Genomic DNA, 21,241 nt, shown 5'->3' with positions numbered 1-21,241 from the left:
AATAAAACTAAATGATACAATTAAAAGATATGTTTTACAGCAAGAAATCTACTCATATACCTTGTGTCAAGTTTTTATGTCCGGTTTCAAAATGAAATAAAAATTTACACTTATATCGATTTAATAATTCAAAGTTTATTCAGCAACATGTAATAAAGCTAAACGCATAACTTGTATCAAGTTTTTAAGTCTGGTTTTAAGTTGAATAAAAATTTACACTTACATCGATTCAATAGTTCAAAGTTTATATGTCCGATTTCAAGTTGAATAAAAATTTACACTTACATCGATTTAATAGTTTAACGTCTGTTCATCAACATATAATAAAGTTAAACGCAGAACTTGAATCAAGTTTTTATGTCCGGTTTGAAGATGAATACAAATTTACACTTACATCGATTTAATAGTTCAAAGTTGATTCATCAATGTATAATAAAGTTAAACATAGCATATCCTCCTATAAGATCCATCAATAACACACTGTAAATGCCAAAATTTGAGATGGCACAACATTTTTGCAAATTAACAAGGAACCTGTATATTCTAAAAAAACTTTTTCACAAAACTGACGTGATAAAGTTTTCAGAACTACATACTTGTAAAATTGTATCTTGCTAACATGTGGAATTCAGTACATTCACAAGCATTTAATGTTTAAAATGTTTAAATTTACAATCTATTAAAATGAAAAGCATTCTTTATTTGTATATATATTTTGTATATTTTACCACTAATTGCTATTTAGCTTCAACAAATCATTTTCCAATAGTCTGATAAGGACATCTATATCACCTTGTAGCATTTTCCAATTCCATGTTATGACAGTCCAAAAAACTGGAACTACTTTATTGCATCACATTAATGTCCCCCACCCACCCCAATTCTTAAGAAGTTAACATTAGTTTTAGGATTAAAACAATTGCATTATTCAAATAATTACACATTGTTTCAAATTCGTACAACAAATTTTTAACAGCCTTCTCAGCAATATTCACAAGCATACTAACTACCTATCAGTTGTTACATTGAAATTGCAGGCCATCTTTAATTTCCAATCATCCAGTTTGTAAAGTGTAATTTGTAAAATGCTTTGGTCAGCAAAAGTGTTGAATAGTAATAATAATAATTATTAATCATAAAGACTTTATTTAGAGAAGGTAACTTAATTAGTTACAGAACTGATCTACCTTGAGGCTTCTCTCTGTTATGTACAATATACACAGTATAAACAACATGATGTGAAAAATTGGGCTTGACACTAGGTAATTAAGTGATTTTAAAAATCAAAGTATCAAGCCTGGAGCATATGCACAGGCATCTGTGAACACATAAACATAAAATATAAAATATCATCCTGCATTGAAAAATTCAACTTGAAAATGATGCAAAATTACAGAAAATCAGCCAGTATTTATTGTACTAGAACTGTTCAATTGTCTAAAGATTTCATCCATTTGAGACACTGATTATGACAAGAAATACTAGGAGCCTGCATTATGTCACTGGGGATGTTGTTCCATACCAGTGGACCAGTATATTGAAAACCTTTTTAAACAATTCCTTCTTTGGCCTTGCTATATATAATGTAATTTTTACTTCTTATGAACCTTAAATTTGGAGTACCATCAGCATCTCTTTGGTGAAAGATATTGCTTAGATAGACAGTAATGGCATTACTGGATACTTTATACATCAATTTGGCCTTTCTAAGAAATATTCTTTCATGTATTGTTAAAATCTTTATATTATTCATTGCATCCTGGACATTGTCTATACATTGATCTAGAATTAAATGACAAGCGCTCTTCTGGCGTCTTAAAGATGTTGTTATGTTTGAATTAGAGCTATTACCCCAAATTACATTACAGTAGTCCAGATATATATATATATATATATATATATATATATATATATATATATATATATATATATATATATAAGTTTTATAAAAGATGACCCTATACTGAAGAGGAATGTACATTTTGATATTCATCAGTAGCCAAAGAAAAGAATTAACCTTTTTTGAAACATGTTTAATGTGAATAGATCAAATAAGATTGTTATCTACAAATACACCAAGAATTTTATCATGAGAGGTCATATTAAGGCTCACATTGTCAAACAGAACCTGGAGTATGTCACTATCCAGCTTGCTCGTTTTTGTTGCATTGTAGCTAGTAGGGCTTTTGTTTTTTTCTGTATTTATGATCATACTGTTTTCCCTGCACAATTGAGAGCATCTTGTAAGTTATTTTAAGTACCGTTTTGGTTTTACCCATCTCAGACAGTGTAGTATCATCTGCATAGAAGTCAATGAAAGAAACTGAAGTTCCAATCTTAAGAGGTAAGTCACTTATAAATAGAATTAATAAAAGAGGTCCAACAATAGAGCTCTGTGGAACTCCACAATTAATATTTTTACTTTGATAAAGTTGACCATTTAAAGATACTTTTTGGATGCTATTGGTTAAAAAAGAAGTAAACCAGTTTAGGGAGTTTTCACTGCATAGATAGATTTTTAGTTTTTCAAGCAAAATTTCATGGTCTACAAGATCAAAAGCTTTATGAAAATCAACTATAATAGTGACTACCATTTCTCCTTGATCTAATGCTTTAAGCCATTTATCAATCAAAGATACAAGTGCAGTTTCACAGGAGCGATTATGGCGAAAGCCAGACTGATTATCATGAATAAGATCATAAGTATTCAAATAGTTGAGAAAAGAATCATGTACATATTTTTCTAGTAATCTGGAGAGACAAGGAAGGATAGAGATGGGTCTGTTGTTATTTACATCATCTTTTGTTCCAGCTTTATGCAAATGAAAGCTATACTTTCTACAAATGCAGGTGCACCTACCGTTAGTAGCCTCGGTCCAATCATATCATGTCCTGTAGCTTTGCAATCATCCATGCTTTTAACATATTTCAACACAAAAACTGGACTCATTTCATGAATTTCAAACTTTATATTGTTTGGTAGTTTTTTAGCACAAAAATGTTTGAGTTCCAGATGATCAGATGAAGTTCTGGGTTCTTTAAGCTTTTCAGCAATTTGAATGAAAAAGTCATTAAAAATATTTTAGATGTCCGTTGGAATATCGGTATAAATGCCATCATGATTGAGGCATAAAATTTCAGTTTTACTCTTACATTTCCCTGCACCAAACTCTGTAAACACTTTCCAGATAGCTTTCGGGTTATTTTGGTTTTCATCCAGCACTTTTTTGTAGTGCGCTTGTTTGGCTTGACGTATCATTTTATTAACTTTATTCCTCCGAAATCTATATTCAACTTGATTTCCTACTTATTTTAGTTAGTCTCTTTGCTTTATTGCGTCTAAAATTTCTGGGGAGATCCAGCCTGGCTGGTGGTCTTTCTTTATCCTGTGTGTTTTTAAAGGGGCATGTTTGTTCACTATTCTGATGAACAGATCTGTCCATGTATCTAAAACATCATCAATATCTTCAAAGATTTGGACTGTATTCCATAGAATCTGTTTCAGATCTTACAGGAATTTAACAGTATCAAAGTTTTGAAAAGATCTATAAGTAATGGATTTATGGATATTATTTTGTTTCTGATTTGCCACTGACGTTACGTATTAGAAAAATTGCAAAGTGGTCACTTATGCCAATCTTCGTCTTGGTATAAATATGATCTAAAAGTGTTTCAGAGATAGATATAACTCTGGTGGTTCATTTACTAGTTGCTATATACCTAACGAAGTAATAAAATCCATCCAATTCACTTTTATTTGATCACTGAGAAGGTCTCTATTTATATTGCCTAGAATGTAAATTCTTTTTCTTCATTTAAAATTTTATCTACTTAAAGTTCAAAATATTCACACCAATCAGTATGTGATGATGTACACAAAACCTATTAAATAGGGCTTAGCTTTTTCTAGAGTGATCTGTAGCCAAATGGATTCTATTTGTATTTCTAGGTCTTTCTGTCTTTTAGAAATAGTACCAGTTCTAACATACACAAGGAGCCCACCACCGCCTGCTTTCCTATCCCTTTGATAAGGTTTGTCATAGCCATTGATATACAAGAAATTTTCACCCTGATTTTCTGTCAAAATTGTTTCAGAGAGTCCAAATAAATGGATATTATTATTTGGAGAGGTTAGCAGTAACTTCACTTGATCAATCTTTCCACAAAAACCCTGAATATTTAAATGACCTATGTGTAAACCCATACTAGAAACTCCTAAATTCATGAGACTAACATCAATGCTATAAGAGGCACTCAAGGAGTCATTAAAAGTATTAAAACTATGTTCACAATGATCATTATTACAACTGTCATTACTGTATAAAAAATTAGTTTTTCTACAACTGCATTTTCTACTTTTATAATCATTGTATAAATCTGAACTATCAGTCACATTTCAATATGTACAAGTAGCTGGTAAGTTTCCACATTCAGAACATCCATCAGCAAGGGGATCAAATCTGTTTTGACAAGGGATGCATGGTGTATATGACAGTCCTTGATAGATAGATTGGTCCTCCCCTTGAATAGTGTCTTCCTGTGGAGTTGAGATGGCCTCATTGCCCTTTTCCTATTCCATAAATTTAGTGTGAGTTTTGGCTTTATGTCCAAAGCTACCACACTGATGGCACTGTATTGGCTTCTCTGTGCCTGCATTCCATTGCTGAATGTTTGGTCTCACCACAGTAATCACATCCCAAAGTGTACTGACTGTATTGATATGGCTGACCATATTGTCTGATGCCATTTTGACCTACATTGCGTTTATAGACTGAGATGGATAAAGTCTTTAATGTGGCTGTAAGACCAGACTATTGGAACCTGGTGTATCCACAGTGTTCTCCATAATGAAGGATGATTTTTATTATTTATACTGATGAGTAAATCTAATGTAAACAGTCATGTTCATTTTGTGTATCCAAAATAGGACAGAATATCATAATGCATTATGCAGCACCCCATATAAATTATCTTCTTATACTTTAATACTTGATCCCAACGATTAATTAAAATGAATACGCTTTCATTAAAGCTATACAAAGACCATCATCAATACAGTAAGATGATCAGGAAAGTTGTATCATCTCTCATAAGTCTGTGACATGACAAGATTTCACTAATTGCTTCAAGTCTCATGAGATCCACTGATATCATGCACACTTTAGATGATATTGTTTTCCAAAATCAACAGACTATACTAAGAATGAGTTTGTATTAAGTTTTATCATGTAAAATGTGTATGTACACTATGAAGAAGTACATCCATTGTTAGTTAGGCTTAATTCCATAAAAATGTCATGGTCCTAAAATGGAATCATTGCATGTTAGGTCACTCTCTTGCATGTGTGGGCCATCGCTGATCCTCCGTAGTGTATACCACATACCCATTACATCCGTAGTGTATACCATATACCCATTACATCCGTAGTGTATACCATATATACATTACATCTGTAGTGTATACCATATACCCATTACATCAGTATTGTATACCACATACCCATTACATCCGTAGTGTATACCATATACCCATTACATCTGTAGTGTATACCATATATACATTACATCAGTATTGTATACCATATACCCATTACATCCGTAGTGTATACCATATACCCATTACATCCGTAGTGTATACCATATACCCATTACATCCGTAGTGTATACCATATACCTATTACATCCGTAGTGTATACCATATATACATTACATCCGTAGTGTATACCATATACACATTACATGCGTAGTGTATACCATATACACATTACATCCGTAGTGTATACCATATACCCATTACATCCGTAGTGTATACCATATACCCATTACATCCGTAGTGTATACCATATATACATTACATCCGTAGTGTATACCATATACACATTACATCTGTAGTGTATACCATATACCCATTACATGCATAGTGTATACCATATACCCATTACATCCGTAGTGTATACCATATACCCATTACATCCGTAGTGTATACAATATATACATTACATCCGTAGTGTATACCATATACCCATTACGTCCATAGTGTATACCATATACCCATTACATCTGTAGTGTATACCATATACCCATTACATGCATAGTGTATACCATATACCCATTACATCTGTAGTGTATACCATATACCCATTACATCCGTAGTGTATACAATATATACATTACATCCGTATTGTATACCATATACACATTACATCCGTAGTGTATACCATATACCCATTACATCCGTAGTGTATACAATATATACATTACATCCGTAGTGTATACCATATACACATTACATGCGTAGTGTATACCATATACCCATTACATCCGTAGTGTATACCATATACCCATTACATCCGTAGTGTATACCATATACCCATTACATCCATAGTGTATACCATATACCCATTACATCCGTAGTGTATACCATATACCCATTACATCCGTAGTGTATACCATATACCCATTACATCCGTAGTGTATACCATATACCCATTACATCCATAGTGTATACCATATACCCATTACATCCGTAGTGTATACCATATACCTATTACATCCGTATTGTATACCATATACCCATTACATCCGTAGTGTATACCATATACCCATTACATCCATAGTGTATACCATATACCCATTACATCCATAGTGTATACCATATACCCATTACATCCGTAGTGTATACCATATACCTATTACATCCGTATTGTATACCATATACCCATTACATCTGTAGTGTATACCATATACCCATTACATCCATAGTGTATACCATATACCCATTACATCCGTAGTGTATACCATATACCTATTACATCCGTATTGTATACCATATACCCATTACATCCGTAGTGTATACCATATACCCATTACATCCCAAGGACGTTAAGATATTCAAGCAGTATAATTATGTAACAATTACCTAAAATTCCTTAAAATAAAATCTAGTACATTGTTTAAAATTATGGAACCGTCAATGAAGACATCTGAATACCATGGTAAGACACTAGAATAATGAAAAGAAAAAAACATTAAGAAAAAGAACAGAACTTCAGTTAAACTGAATACAGGATCCATAACTTAAAATTTCAGAAAATAATTTATAGCATTTATTCTGGTAAAATCACTTCTGTAATTATAGAACCATCCAATGTATCTACCATGAGCTACTGGTAAAAATTCATGATCACTGGTTTTAATGACAACTGTTACAAAAATACCAAAATCTGGGGTTTTATAGTTTTGAATACAAATTATTTTACATAATAATATTTAATATATCAATGGCCTTGTCAACAGAATTAATAAGAATTTTTGTATACAAAACTACAATCTGATGGTGTTACTTAATCTAGTGTGATCATAAAATTGGTTTTGACCCGACTGACCGTTTGCTTAATAGGATGAGTCAGTGCCCAAAACTGAAGTTAAAAATGCTGGAAAAAAGTATTAAAGTAGAAAATTTTCCTCATACATGCCCATCAATAAAATCCACAATAAAAAAATAATGAAATTTGGCTACCAGTAATTCTTTTCAACTTAAAAGTATCAATCTCAAAATGGACAACTGCACATGAAATTTGGCAGTAGCTTACTTCACACTTGTTATATCTGATCATTTGTACACATTACATAGATTTAAATTCTAGGAAGGGATATATTTTCATTCTTATAACTGGAATTGAATAATCTGCAGCCAAAAGTTACATCAGTTTGAAAGTCAGGGGTCATTTCCCAGTCAGAACAGACTATCTTCCAAAGGGAATTGTGCGATTGGGAGGGCTCCATGCAGGAATATATAGTTCTCCCATTTCTTGCAGTTTTTTCTGCTTCCGTTTTCTTTCCCTTTCTTTAGCTTCTTGTTCTTCCTAAAGGACATAAAATATATTCAAAATTAATGGAGCTGTATACGAAATGTACATAAGATACTTTAAGGTACATATGGTCACAAATACCAAATAACTTTCTTCTTGAATGTCAGTTAAAAAAGTCTCTTTTACAGATGACCTCTTAATCTTGTCTAGTTTTAATTCATCCACCCCACACACCCCAAAAAATAATTAGGGATAACTTCCATTTAAATAAACACATAACTACAGAATATACAAAATTGATTCAACTGATGTTATCAAAATTTAGTGGAGAGGAAGAAGGGGCAGTGTTCTCTAGCAATATAGAAACCCACTACATCTTTATGATCTTGGATATAATGCCTACCCACCTGAATGCTAACAAACATAAGAAATGGTGATTACTTTATCATGTCATCAGATTGCAGATGTACATCTGTGGTTATACTTTCAAACCTTTACTTTCATACATGATGTTTTAATTTCTTATGGTGTTAGCTGAGAAAAGCTCAAGTGCTCATTGCACATTAACTGCATAGAATTTGGGAAAGAATTTCATGTTTTTCTTGACAGTGTTAAAAAACAGTAAGAAATTATTGATCATCTCTGGTCTTGCAACTTTCATGGGAATTGAGCATAAATTTATATTTATGTACATACCGGTACATCATTACTTTTAAAATAAGAAAATGAGCACAGCATTAATATATATTTAATAGAGTAGTGGAAAAATTAACAATCACACAAAACAAGACTAAAAAGTCTTCTGGAATACCATGGAAACTAGACTTATTCCGCCTACCCCATTTTTTCTGAAGGAGGGGGATGGGGCAGCATAGAAACTACTTGTTAGCTGTAACAGTAATTTATAGATAGACAGAGGTGAGATGGCAGTGATCCATAACAGAGAGCGCTTTAGACCACTCAGCCACTTCAGGCCCCTCAGGCTTTTTGACAATGGCTTTAAACAAACCAATCACAACAACTAGTCAAAGTGTTTTTGAAGAAATCAGAGCAGCTAAAAATAAATAAAAAACATGAAAGTTAAATAAGTAATTTTGCAAAACACCAAGTAGTACAATTATGGGCAAATACTTGCTTTTAATAGGAGCCACCATGTCAAAACACATGCCGATTCAAGGTAAGTTATTGCTACTAATTTTCTCTAAGTTACATGCTGTAAAAATAAAGCATCATATCCAAAATCAATAGAGTAGCAGCTGTTTATCTCAGCTGTTTTTTTGTCTGATCTGTTCAGAACTTTGTAAACACTCCAACCAATTGTTTCAACTAGCCAAAATTAAAAGCTAGCGTAGAAAATCCCCGAATGAGTGAAAATGTCTGAGATACAGGTTGGTGAGATTTGAAAGAGAGACAGACTTGAAGAGAAACTCATACCACAGAAGTCAGGTAATGTGCCAAGCATTTCAACAGGTCATACCTTTTTCTTCATCCATTCCTCATAACTTTGGTTGGCATCGGTTTCTTTCTTTTCCTCTGTTATTGCAACTTTCTGTTTTACCTCTTTGTTTTTCTGGTATTTTTGTGTGTGCTCTTCAATTAACTTTTTATCTTTTCTTTCTTTCCTGGAAAAGAATGCCAACATCAAAACTAAATTCACAGGTCAGATGTGAGTTTGTGTACATGCATGTGTATATGCATGTGTGTGTGTCTGTGAGTTTGGCCATAATATGGAAATAAAATTTGATGGCATAGTTTATGCCAGCAGACAAGCCACTATAGATTTCTTGGTACATAGCTTTTTTGCCTATTAAATCAGTCTTTTTAATACCATCTTTGTCTCTGAGAAGATTGTATTAATAATGACTAAGAAAAAATGGAAATTAGATTCCAATTAACAGTGTAATATTCACTACCTCAGCAAATGAAAGATGTGGGAACAGCCACTACCAAATAGTGTGATCCCCCTCCATAGATGTTACTGTCAAGAAAGGCCATCTCTGTTAATAGGCCACCATGCCTAACACCAAAATAATGCACATGTCTTGCAAGATCACTGTTATGAGAGACCATCTGTCTTGAAAGAACAGATTCTCAATGCACAGATTTCATGATTATATAATGTTATGATATGTCATGAGTGACCACAAAACTAGAGGAGCATAATTTTTTTTGGCAGAAGGGGAAGATTTTACAAGACAGGTTTTATTGTAGTAAATTTTTACCATTTTGTCCTCCTCAATAGAGAACACTTCTTTTATGAGGCCATTCTACTGTACAACAGTAAGAGTTATGGTATCGAGAAAAGGACAATTAACTGGCAATTCATTTTGTGGATTGGGGAAAGTCCAAGCTACAGTATATCAAGTTTTTAATTCTTAGTTTGTAGTGACCATGGAATACAAGAAACTGAGATTCATTGCAATATGGGGGGTTAACACTTAACATTGCAGGCACATACAATGACACAACTTTGCAAGCACATAAAATGAAACTTTATCTTTGCAGGCATATAAAATGGTACTCAACTTGCCAGGCACATACAATGTCACTTTCTTTTTGTAGGCACATAAAATGGCACTCAATGTGGCAGGCACATAAAATTATGCTTTATCTCTGCAGGCACATAAAATGGTAGTTAACTTTCCATGCAAAGAAAATGATACTTTAACTTTGCAGATACATAAGATGAAACTTTAATTCTGCAGGCACATATGATGACACTTTATTATTGTAGACACATAAAATGACACTTTAACATTGCAGGCACATAAAATGACACTTTATCTTTGCTGGCAAATAAACTGACATTTCATCTTTGCATGTATATAAAATGGTACTCAACTTTCCAGACACATAAAATGGCACTTTATCTTTGTAGGCAATAATCACAAAATGGCACGCAACTTTGCAGGCACACACAATGGCAGTCAACTTTCCAGGCAAATAAAATGACACTTTAACTTACAAAGACACATAAGATGAAACTTTTTTTCCATGGGCACATAAAATGACACCTTAACTTTGCAGGCACAAAAATGACAATTTATCTTTTCAGGCACAAAAATGACACTTTATCTTTGCAGGCACATAAAACGACACTTTAACTTTGCAGGCCTATAAGATAACACCTTAACTTTGCAGGCATATAAAATGACACTTTATCTTTGTAGGCCTATAAGATAACACCTTAACTTTGCAGGCATATAAAATGATACTTTTACTTTGCAGGCATATAAAATGACACTTTATCTTTGCAGGCACATAAAATGACACTTTAACTTTGCAGGCATAAAAAATGACACTTAAACTTTGCAGGCATATAAAATGACACTTTAACTTTGCAGGCATATAAAATGACACTTTAACTTTGCAGGCTTATAAGATGACACTTTAACTTTGTAGGCATATAAAATGACACTTTTAACTTTGCAGACATAAAAAAATGACACTTTAACTTTGCAGGCATATAAAATGACACTTTATCTTTGCAGGCATATAAAATGACACTTTTAACTTTGCAGGCATATAAAATGACACTTTATCTTTGCAGGCACATAAAATGAAACTTTAACTTTGCAGGCACATAAAATGAAACTTTTACTTTGCAGGCACATAAAATGACACTTTAACTTTGCAGGCATAAAAAATGACACTTAAACTTTGCAGGCATATAAAATGACACTTTAACTTTGCAGGCCTATAAGATGACACTTTCACTCTGATGGCACATAATATGGCACTTTGAGTACAGTTGAATAAATCATCTTTTGCAAAGCCTGAGGAGCAATAATATGTTTAAAGAAATTTATCAATATACAAGAAAATATAACAACTCAAAGTCTTAACCAACTCACCAGTGATAAGTAAAACTCTGAAATGGTTTTTCAGCTCTGACAAAGATGATTGTTCTTTGTGGTACATATACTGTAGTAGCGTGGGTGTATGCTAAAGTAAGTTGGGATGTATATTGAAACTAGCTCTGTTTTTGGTGGACTTTCTATGATACATCAGGTTTTGTTCAACTGATCTAGCTTCGAAAGGAATGGTTTGCCAACCACCACATTATTTATAAGGCTGTCAATTTGATTACTTTCATGGGAATCACTATCATGTTTCTGTGAAAAATTGAATTTTTATTGGCCCTTACAACTTTAAAATTGTGGAGGGTCCTATATTTTCCGGAAAAAATATCAGTGTTCAGTGGTATTTTAAATTCATGGTTTTAGTAAAAATGAAATCTTTGACAGTTAAAACTTCCATGAAATACAGTAAGTTCAATGTATTTGACATAGTTATATCTTAAAATTGAGAAATACCTTTATAAAGTTCAAGATACTGGTCAAGGCAAATAACTCTAATACCACCTTTATAACCTAATACATTTGCATATTGTCTTCTGAATTTTTTATTTATCTCTTTCATACATATAAGGACATGCTCTTCCAATGACATCTTACCTAGTACTGCCTTATGATCATTTTAACAGTTGACCTGCATCATTCTTGATACCTGTATTAGTACTTTTTCATCATAGCTTGAAAGGTTATAAACAAATATTTATATGCAAGCATGAAATCATGTGAAACTGAAGCAACTTCCATGTTTGGAAACCACCCAGGTGGGGGGAGGAGATTTTGTCTGCAGTATTTTCATAGGATGCCTTTTTCAAAACACAGTGTAAAGTCTTTGTGTAGTAAAAAGCTGGACACAGTGTAAAGTCTTGTGTACAGTAGAAAGCAGGACACAGTGTAAAATCATGAGTATAATAGTAAGCAAACAGTGTAAAGTCTTGTGTTCTGTAGTAGAAAGCAGGATATTGTGTAAAGTTTTGAGTATAGTAAGAAGGCAGGACACAGAGTAAAGTTTTGAGTATAGTAAGAAGGCAGGACACAGAGTAAAGTTTTGAGTATAGTAAGAAGGCAGGACACAGTGTAAAGTTTTGAGTATAGTAAGAAGGCAGGACACAGTGTTAAGTATTGTGTCTAGTAAGAAGGCAGGACACAGTGTTAAGTCTAGTGTATAGTAAGAGGACAGGACAGTGTTAAATCTTGTGTATAGTAAGAAGGCAGGACACAGTGTTAAGTCTTGTGTATAGTAAGAAGGCAGGACACAGTGTTAAGTCTTGTGTATAGTAAGAAGGCAGGACACAGTGTTAAGTCTTGTGTATAGTAAGAAGGCAGGACACAGTGTTAAGTCTTGTGTATAGTAAGAAGGCAGGACACAGTGTTAAGTCTTGTGTACAGTAAGAAGGCAGGACACAGTGTTAAGTCTAGTATACAGTAATAAGGCAGGACACATTTTTAAGTCTTGTGTATAGTAAGAAGGCAGGACACAGTGTAAAGTCTTGTGTATAGTAAGAAGGCAGGACACAGTGTAAAGTGTATAGTAAGAAGGTAGGACACAGTGTTAAGTCTAGTATACAGTAAGAAGGCAGGACACAGTGTTAAGTCTAGTGTATAGTAAGAAGGCAGGACACAGTGTAAAGTCTGTGTATAGTAAGAAGGCAGGACACAGTGTTTAGTGTATAGTAAGAAGGCAGGACACAGTGTAAAGTCTAGTGTATAGTAAGAAGGCAGGACACATTGTTAAGTTTTGTGTATAGCAATAGATGACAAAGGGACCAACTTAAAACAAAGGTTGATATAAAAACTGGTTGAAATCTCATCAAGAAATTAATAAAAAAAGTGTTTTTTAAGTTGAGAAGCCATAATAGCATGAAGTGGTGTAAAATTCAGGAACTCATACAAACCTGCAAATTCATTACAAATGAAAAGCAGCACACCAAATTTGATTGAGACTGCATACGCATAAACCAATTTATTGTGCAGAAATCACACGAAGTACACTAGATAATCAGGATCATAAGATAACAAAATAATGTCAAAGAATATAACAATCTGTAATTCGCATATTTGCCTATATAAAGCTGCACTCCAAATTGGTTGAAACATTATAATGGAAAATGCTCCAAATTTGGTTGAGATACCATCATATTAAACAAAATTCTTGCATGGAAATGAAATTGAGTATGTCTGGGAATGAGGAACCATAACTCCAGCAAATGATGATCTTGATTACCAGTAACCAAACTGGTCAGAGATAGCTGCCTTAAACAGTCTGATCTATAATGCCACCAAATGACAATTCTAGATGCTGACAGCCAATTTCATTTGAGATCTGCTTATTATTAACATGCATACCAAATTTGGTTGAAATTTATTGGGAACAGAGTTACTGTGTTAACAAAGCTTAATGTGCCAGACCGTCAGGGGACATTACTTCCAAAAATGTTGTAAAAATGTAGTCCCTAACCCTAATGCAAAAAAATGAAAATAAGTCTGTCAGACGATAAGGGACCACAAATCACCAGAAATGAAAGTAAATTTGTCAAACAAAAAGGGACCACTACTCCTAGTTTGCCAGAAAATTTGGTACCACAATTCCCCAGAAATGAATGCATGTCTGCCAAACAATACAGGACCACAACTCTCCAGAAATGAAAGTAAGTCAATCAGACAATAAGAGACCAAAGTTCCCCAGAAATGAAAGCAAGTTCAAACCAAAAGGGACCACAAATCTCCCCCCAAATGATGACAATGAATGTTGAAAATCAAACTCATTCAGGACTTTCACAAAGGAAAACTGAACGTCAAACATTTGACTGAACTCTAATAACAATAATAATAAATTGGTCTGATATGCAGAAATGAAAGAAATATAAAAGTGATCTAACTTTAGGTTTCATATACCTTTGTAGTATAAAAATGAATGATTTTTTAAAACTGATTTTCAAAATACATAGAAACATTTTTAAGGACCAACTTTATAATGGATTATGAAACAGTCTAAAGCTGTTTATATTTTGGATACAGAAGGAGCTGTATTTGAAAGATTATTCACAAATACTAGGCTCCTTGATAGAGGAGCTTCCTGAAAAATAAAACCCCAAAAATTGACAAGCATGTCCTCTTCATAGTAACTTTCCATCCCAAACCTACAGCATGTCATTTATTAGCATTGGAATCATGCTGAATCGTCTAAACATCTGAAAGGTGTATCTCACAAAGTTTATCTGATTGCTTTCTGTAGACCTAAAAACATCTCAATGACCATCTGCTACATTCCAAGGTGACTTCACATGACAGCATTATGTTGCAAAGACAACAGTTGCCTAATTTGCAAACATATGCCTGAAACCAAATCGTTCAGGACCTAGCTACCCAATCAATCAAAAGTTAGGATGAAGAGCCAAAAATTCAATCTGTTTACTGACATGCACAATTTGTGCAACTCACTATGTTGACGAAACCTGAGAAAGTAAATGAAAAATCACAAAAGCCATATTCATAACACAATCAGTGTGTAAGTCACTAACCATTAGAACTTAATTGGATCAAATTCATAACACAATCAGTGTGTAAGTCACTAACCATTAGAACTTGATTGGATCAAATTCACAACACAGTCAGTGTGTAAGTCACTAACCATTAGAACTTGATTGGATCAAATTCATAACACAATCAGTGTGTAAGTCACTAACCATTAGAACTTCACTGGATCAAATTCACAACACAATCAGTGTGTAAGTCACTAACCATCAGAACTTGATTGGATATTCAGTCAAGGCCCTTGAGATGTTACCAATCGAAACATACCAATCCTGGGGTGGACAGACATAGAACACACATGTAAGGAACGATACTTGACACACAACTGAAGGCTGATGGGGAGTTTGGCCTTAAAGAAAAATCTAACAATCATGATGTCTTATCAAAATTACTGCCAGTCATCAGTTTTTCAAATATACAACAGTTTTGAAATAATATTTATCCAATCAATTACATATATTATTATTATTATTGTCACAGAATTAGGAAGAAAAAATTAACTTGGTTTTGCCTTAGAACTATTTGACTATTTCTTATTGTACATGCGTACAACATTATCTAGGGTGAATACGTGTTTTTTCCTGGTAAGCGACTGTATTAACATGTACTTCACCAGAAATTACTTGTGACAAAGGAACATTAATAACATGATATGCACGGGTATTTTACCCTGACTTTTGCTCACTCTCCTATGGATTTAAGTAAGATCAATTTCTAAAACCGACACTGGTTGTTTTGGATCACGTCAAGGAGTGTACACTCTCCATTATTCTCCAGCCATAGGGGTAAGTGTTAAATTTAGATTTCATTTGATATGTGAAGCTTATTCGGTTTGTAATGTCTTATCGCGTAATAATGCATTTATTACAACGCAGATTTGAACTTTCAATTACAAGTCACTATTAGAGGTTAAAGTATTATCATATATCTAGAGATTTTACAGAAACTATTATAATGACCAATTTGGTTTTATTGTAGCTGATTGTGACTGTCACTGTGATTGTGACTGTGAATATGACTAGAGATGTCTGAAGCTGTCTGAAGCTGTTTAGAGCTGTCTGGAGTTTCCAGAGTATTTAAGGCTGCGTGCTCTCGATATGTATGTATGTACGTATGTCTGTGCCATGGACGTAGACATAGCAAATTCAAAAGGGTGCTGTATGTTGTCTGTATGTGTACATGTATGACTGTATATGTGGTGGATCCATAAGGGTGCGAGCGGCCGATAAGAGTGTGGGCCAACCCAAGGAATTGTGCGACTGTACAAGGGGTCTAGAAGCATATGTTTGGTTCAATTATTGTTCCAATTGCATTTTTATGTTCATAAGATTATTCTGAATCTTAGTTGTGTTCATAAAATTATTTTGAATCTTAATAGGAGTTCATATTCGAGATTATGTGAATCTCTCTTGTAGTGTAAAATACTGTTTGAAGCATATCTGCAGTCCATGAGGTTTTTTGGATCTGTACTTTATATTGATTTAATATTTTTGGTTTATTTTCAATGTGTGAATGTTGTGTAGAGTGATTTGAGTCAGTCGTATGTTGACAGCATGAGAGAATCATTATATTTTTACATCACATATTTTTTTCTTTATTAATTCATTTCATAAATTTCCATCTTTCTCACATTGTGTTTGTCTCATTCATTTAGTAAAATGTTGGTCTCTATTCTGCGACAATTATTATTATTATTATTCTTATTCTTGTTCTTGTCCATTATCTTGCTACACCATTCTCTTAACATCTTTTAGTACCTTCATGCATAACTTTACCGTGATATAATTTCTTTAGCAAATTTTGTGAATGACCATGATTTTGTGTCCTTTGTCCACAGCCTCAAATTAGGTCAAAACATGTTGGTTCTGTGTTTGACAGACACAATAACTTGCTCATTTATTATTGCTACATAGCTTTTCATTTGTATATCCCTTGTTGTAACTGCCCTGTAATGATTCTAACAAGTAGGAATACAGAATGTTTCTTAGATTTTGTGTTTAGTGTTTGTTTTGTCTTTGTAAGTTTTATATATATATATATATATATATATATATATATATATATATATATATATATATCCTTGCACATACTTGTAGCAAATAGACACTGGTCACAGGACGTCCCAAATATCATTATATCAAACTGGTCAGAGAATATCTCAAATACCGGTATCATTATATCAAGCTGCTCAGAGGAAATCCCAACAATCAAATTTGGTGTTACTGGATGCCATATACTTTGGAGATAAATCCTATTTTGAGCCCCTATGCAATTAGATTTTTAAAGTCATGCATAACTGCAGTCACTTCAAAGGGATGGAAGAACACAAGTGTTCATTACCTGACTATGATTTGCCAATCAAAGAACATAAGTGTTCATTACCTGACTATGATTTGCCAATCAAAGAACATAAGTGTTCATCACCTGACTATGATTTGCCAATCAAAGAACATAAGTGTTCATTACCTGACTATGATTTGCCAATCAAAGAACATAAGTGTTCATTACCTGACTATGATTTGCCAATCAAAGAACATAAGTGTTCATTACCTGACTATGAATTGCCAATCAAAGAACATAAGTGTTCATTACCTGACTATGAATTGCCAATCAAAGAACATAAGTGTTCATTACCTGACTATGATTTGCCAATCAAAGAACATAAGTGTTCATTACCTGACTATGATTTGCCAATCAAAGAACATAAGTGTTCATTACCTGACTATGATTTGCCAATCAAAGAACATAAGTGTTCATTACCTGACTATGATTTGCCAATCAAAGAACACAAGTGTTCATTACCTGACTATGATTTGCCAATCAAAGAACATAAGTGTTCATTACCTGACTATGATTTGCCAATCAAAGAACATAAGTGTTCATTACCTGACTATGATTTGCCAATCAAAGAACATAAGTGTTCATTACCTGACTATGATTTGCCAATCAAAGAAGTAGAGAGTGTATGGATTTTTCATGGAAGCATGTGAGAAATTCCCTGACCATATAAAACAGATATTTTTGTTCAGCAAATAACAGTTCAAAGATGGCAAATGGCTGCTATAGAAACAAAGCATACAGATTTTCAAGCTCTGTATTATTTATTGAATGGCTTACCATGTTTTAAATGCAGTTTCATTCTCTTTTTCTTTTTCCTTTTTTTTTGACGCCTTATCCTTTTCTTTTTCCTTTTGTTCCTCTTGTTGTTTCTTGTTATTTTCTTGAATTACTTCATCTTTCCTCTCTTTCCAAATTAAAAAGTTCTACAAAAACATGGATGTGATAGTGTACAGAATAATACTTAAAACAAATATATTAAATAGCAAGATATTAATATGTGCAATGACCGATTACTGTTTTTATGTGAAGCTTGGTGATGCTTGATGGCGTTTTAATCCGTATGCAACCATGGAGCAAATACAGAATGTTCCTTTACTGGTATCAAGTCTCTGTTGATGAATATACTTTCGTTCATGTCAGTTATAACCATGTGCTTTCAATGCAAATTCTACAAAGTGCAGAAATGAGACTTAACTGAATTAATATCTCCAGAAATAATTAGATCTCTAGAATTTTGGCTTTCCGACGAATCTAATTGGAACCAAATAAAATTTAAAGATCGATAACTAGTTCATCATGATCATTCAACCATCAATTATAATCACAGTAATCTGTAATTTTCCAAAGACAGTAACCATATTTCATAAAGTAAAAAAGGTTTTTGAGTCCTAGTGAATTTAATTTTCTAAATGAGAGTCCTGGAGAAATAAATTATGAGGACTTTCTGTGCAATAAGTAGCAATAAGTTACAATGACTTTCTGCGCAATACCTAGCAACAACTTATGAGGACATTCTGTGCAATACATAACATTAAGTTATGAGGACTTTCTGTGCAATACATAGCAATAAGTTATAAGGACTTTCTGTGCAATTACATAACAATAAGTTATGAGGGCTTTCTGTGCAATACATAACAATAAGTTATAAGGACTTTCTGTCAATACATAGCAATAAGTTATGAGGACTTTCTGTGCAATACATAGCAATAAGTTATAAGGACTTTCTGTGCAATTACATAACATTAAGTTATGAGGGCTTTCTGTGCAATACATAACACTAAGTTATAAGGACTTTCTGTGCAATACATAGCAATAAGTTATGAGGACTTTCTGTGCAATACATAGCAATAAGTTATGAGGACTTTCTGTGCAATTACATAGCAATAACTTATGAGGACTTTCTGTGCAATACATAGCAATAAGTTATAAGGACTTTCTGTGCAATTACATAACAATAAGTTATAAGGACTTTCTGTGTAATACATAGCAATAAGTTATGAGGACTTTCTGTGCAATACATAGCAATAAGTTATGAGGACTTTCTGTGTAATACATAGCAATAAGTTATGAGGACTTTCTGTGCAATTACATAGCAATAAGTTATGAGGACTTTCTGTGCAATACATAGCAATAAGTTATGAGGACTTTCTGTACAATAAATAGCAATAAGTTATGAGGACTTTCTGTGCAATGCATAACAATAAGTTATGAGGACTTTCTGTGCAATTACATAGCAATAAGTTATGAGAACGTTCTCTGTAATACATATCAATAAGTTATAAGGACTTTCTGTGCAATACATAGCAATAAGTTATAAGGACTTTCTGTGCAATACATAGCAAGAAATTTGTCAAAGGTAATGTCCAAACTGTAACTGCAAACATTTTTCAAAAAGAGTCACAAAAGAGAAACTTGAGTCAGCGATGCAGGTTTTGTGCTCAAGGGAAAATCCAGAATGACAAAAATATTTATACCTTCTTTGCTTCATTTATCTTTTCTTCTTCTTCTTTCTTCTTTTTATCTTCTGCCTCTTTCTCTTTTTTCCTTTTCTCCTTTGCTTGTTGTTTTAATAATTCCTCTTTCTGTTCCATCCAAGTCTTAAATGTATCCTGGTTTTCTTTAATCTTTTCTTCCTTCTCCTTCATGAAACATGAACCATGGTATAATCAGCCATAAATAATATATTGAAATTAGTATGACAATATTGTATCATATACACAATCATATTCTTCATAACTGACAATCCAGTTGTTGCCAAAATTACACTAACAATCTCAATTTTGTTGGAAATCACAACACATGCCTGGATTTTACAATGGATAAAGAGGAAAATCCAGGAGACTAAAACAGACTTTTTAATTAAAGTGAAACCTGTATTAGCAGACAATTCTTTATAAGTGAACCTGTTCATAAAAGACAACATTTATAAAATCTATTTACTCACATGTAAATTAATCACTATATAAATGATAGTTGTCAATTAAGGATACAATTTTAAGATTAAGGATAATGTCAATTAAGGATACAAGTATACTACAGGTACTGAGTATTACCAAATTTAAGAGAGATACTGAATATTGCCAACTTTGAGATAGATGATGAATACTACTAGCTTTAAGACAGATGCAGAGTATTACCAATTTTAAGACAGATACTGAGTGTTACCAACTATAGGACAGATTCTGGTGGTCTAACTGGTTAGAGCACATGCCTTTGGTGTGGAGGTACAGGTCTGAACCCCAGCCAAGTCATACCAAAGGCTTTTAAAAATGTTACTAACAGATGCCTTGCTTGGCACTCAGCATTAAGAGGGATGTGTTAGGACTGGTCAGCCTGGTGTCAAGATAATGTGACTGGGTGGGAGACATCATGCTACATGTCTGCCTGTGGCACGATGCCAAAGTGCTAGACATCACTATAAACTGACAATGCAGACACCATAATGATATAACTGGAAAATTGTTAAAGCTAAGTTAAAAACCCAAAACACACACACACACACCAACTTTAAAACACATTCTGAGTATTATCAACGTTTTAAAACTTATACTGAATATTACCAAGTTTAAGACAGATACTGAGTATTATCAAGTTTAAGACATATACTGAGTATTATCAAGTTTAAGACATATACTGAGTATTATAAGTTTAAGACATATACTGAGTATTATAAGTTTAAGACATATACTGAGTATTATCAAG

General features: G+C 33.2%; 1 protein-coding gene across 1 annotated transcript in view; it reads right to left on the bottom strand.

Annotated features, from left to right (window-relative positions):
• Positions 1-7,093: 7,093 nt before the first annotated feature.
• Positions 7,094-21,241, bottom strand: part of LOC149795524 (uncharacterized) — a 48,048-nt gene continuing 33,900 nt past the window's right edge. The window contains exons 9-12 of the mRNA XM_089965331.1: positions 20,014-20,178; positions 18,317-18,462; positions 9,289-9,433; positions 7,094-7,865 (exon numbers count right to left, since the gene is read on the bottom strand). Coding sequence (XP_089821457.1) covers positions 7,746-7,865; positions 9,289-9,433; positions 18,317-18,462; positions 20,014-20,178 — 576 coding nt within the window. The 3' untranslated portion in view covers positions 7,094-7,745. The remainder of the gene's footprint in view (positions 7,866-9,288; positions 9,434-18,316; positions 18,463-20,013; positions 20,179-21,241) is intronic.

Source organism: Sinohyriopsis cumingii, chromosome 7, assembly GCF_028554795.1.
Source record: "Sinohyriopsis cumingii isolate HCF-2022 chromosome 7, ASM2855479v2, whole genome shotgun sequence".
In the NCBI taxonomy this organism is placed as follows: domain Eukaryota; kingdom Metazoa; phylum Mollusca; class Bivalvia; order Unionida; family Unionidae; genus Sinohyriopsis; species Sinohyriopsis cumingii.
This window is presented reverse-complemented; position numbering and strand designations above follow the sequence as displayed.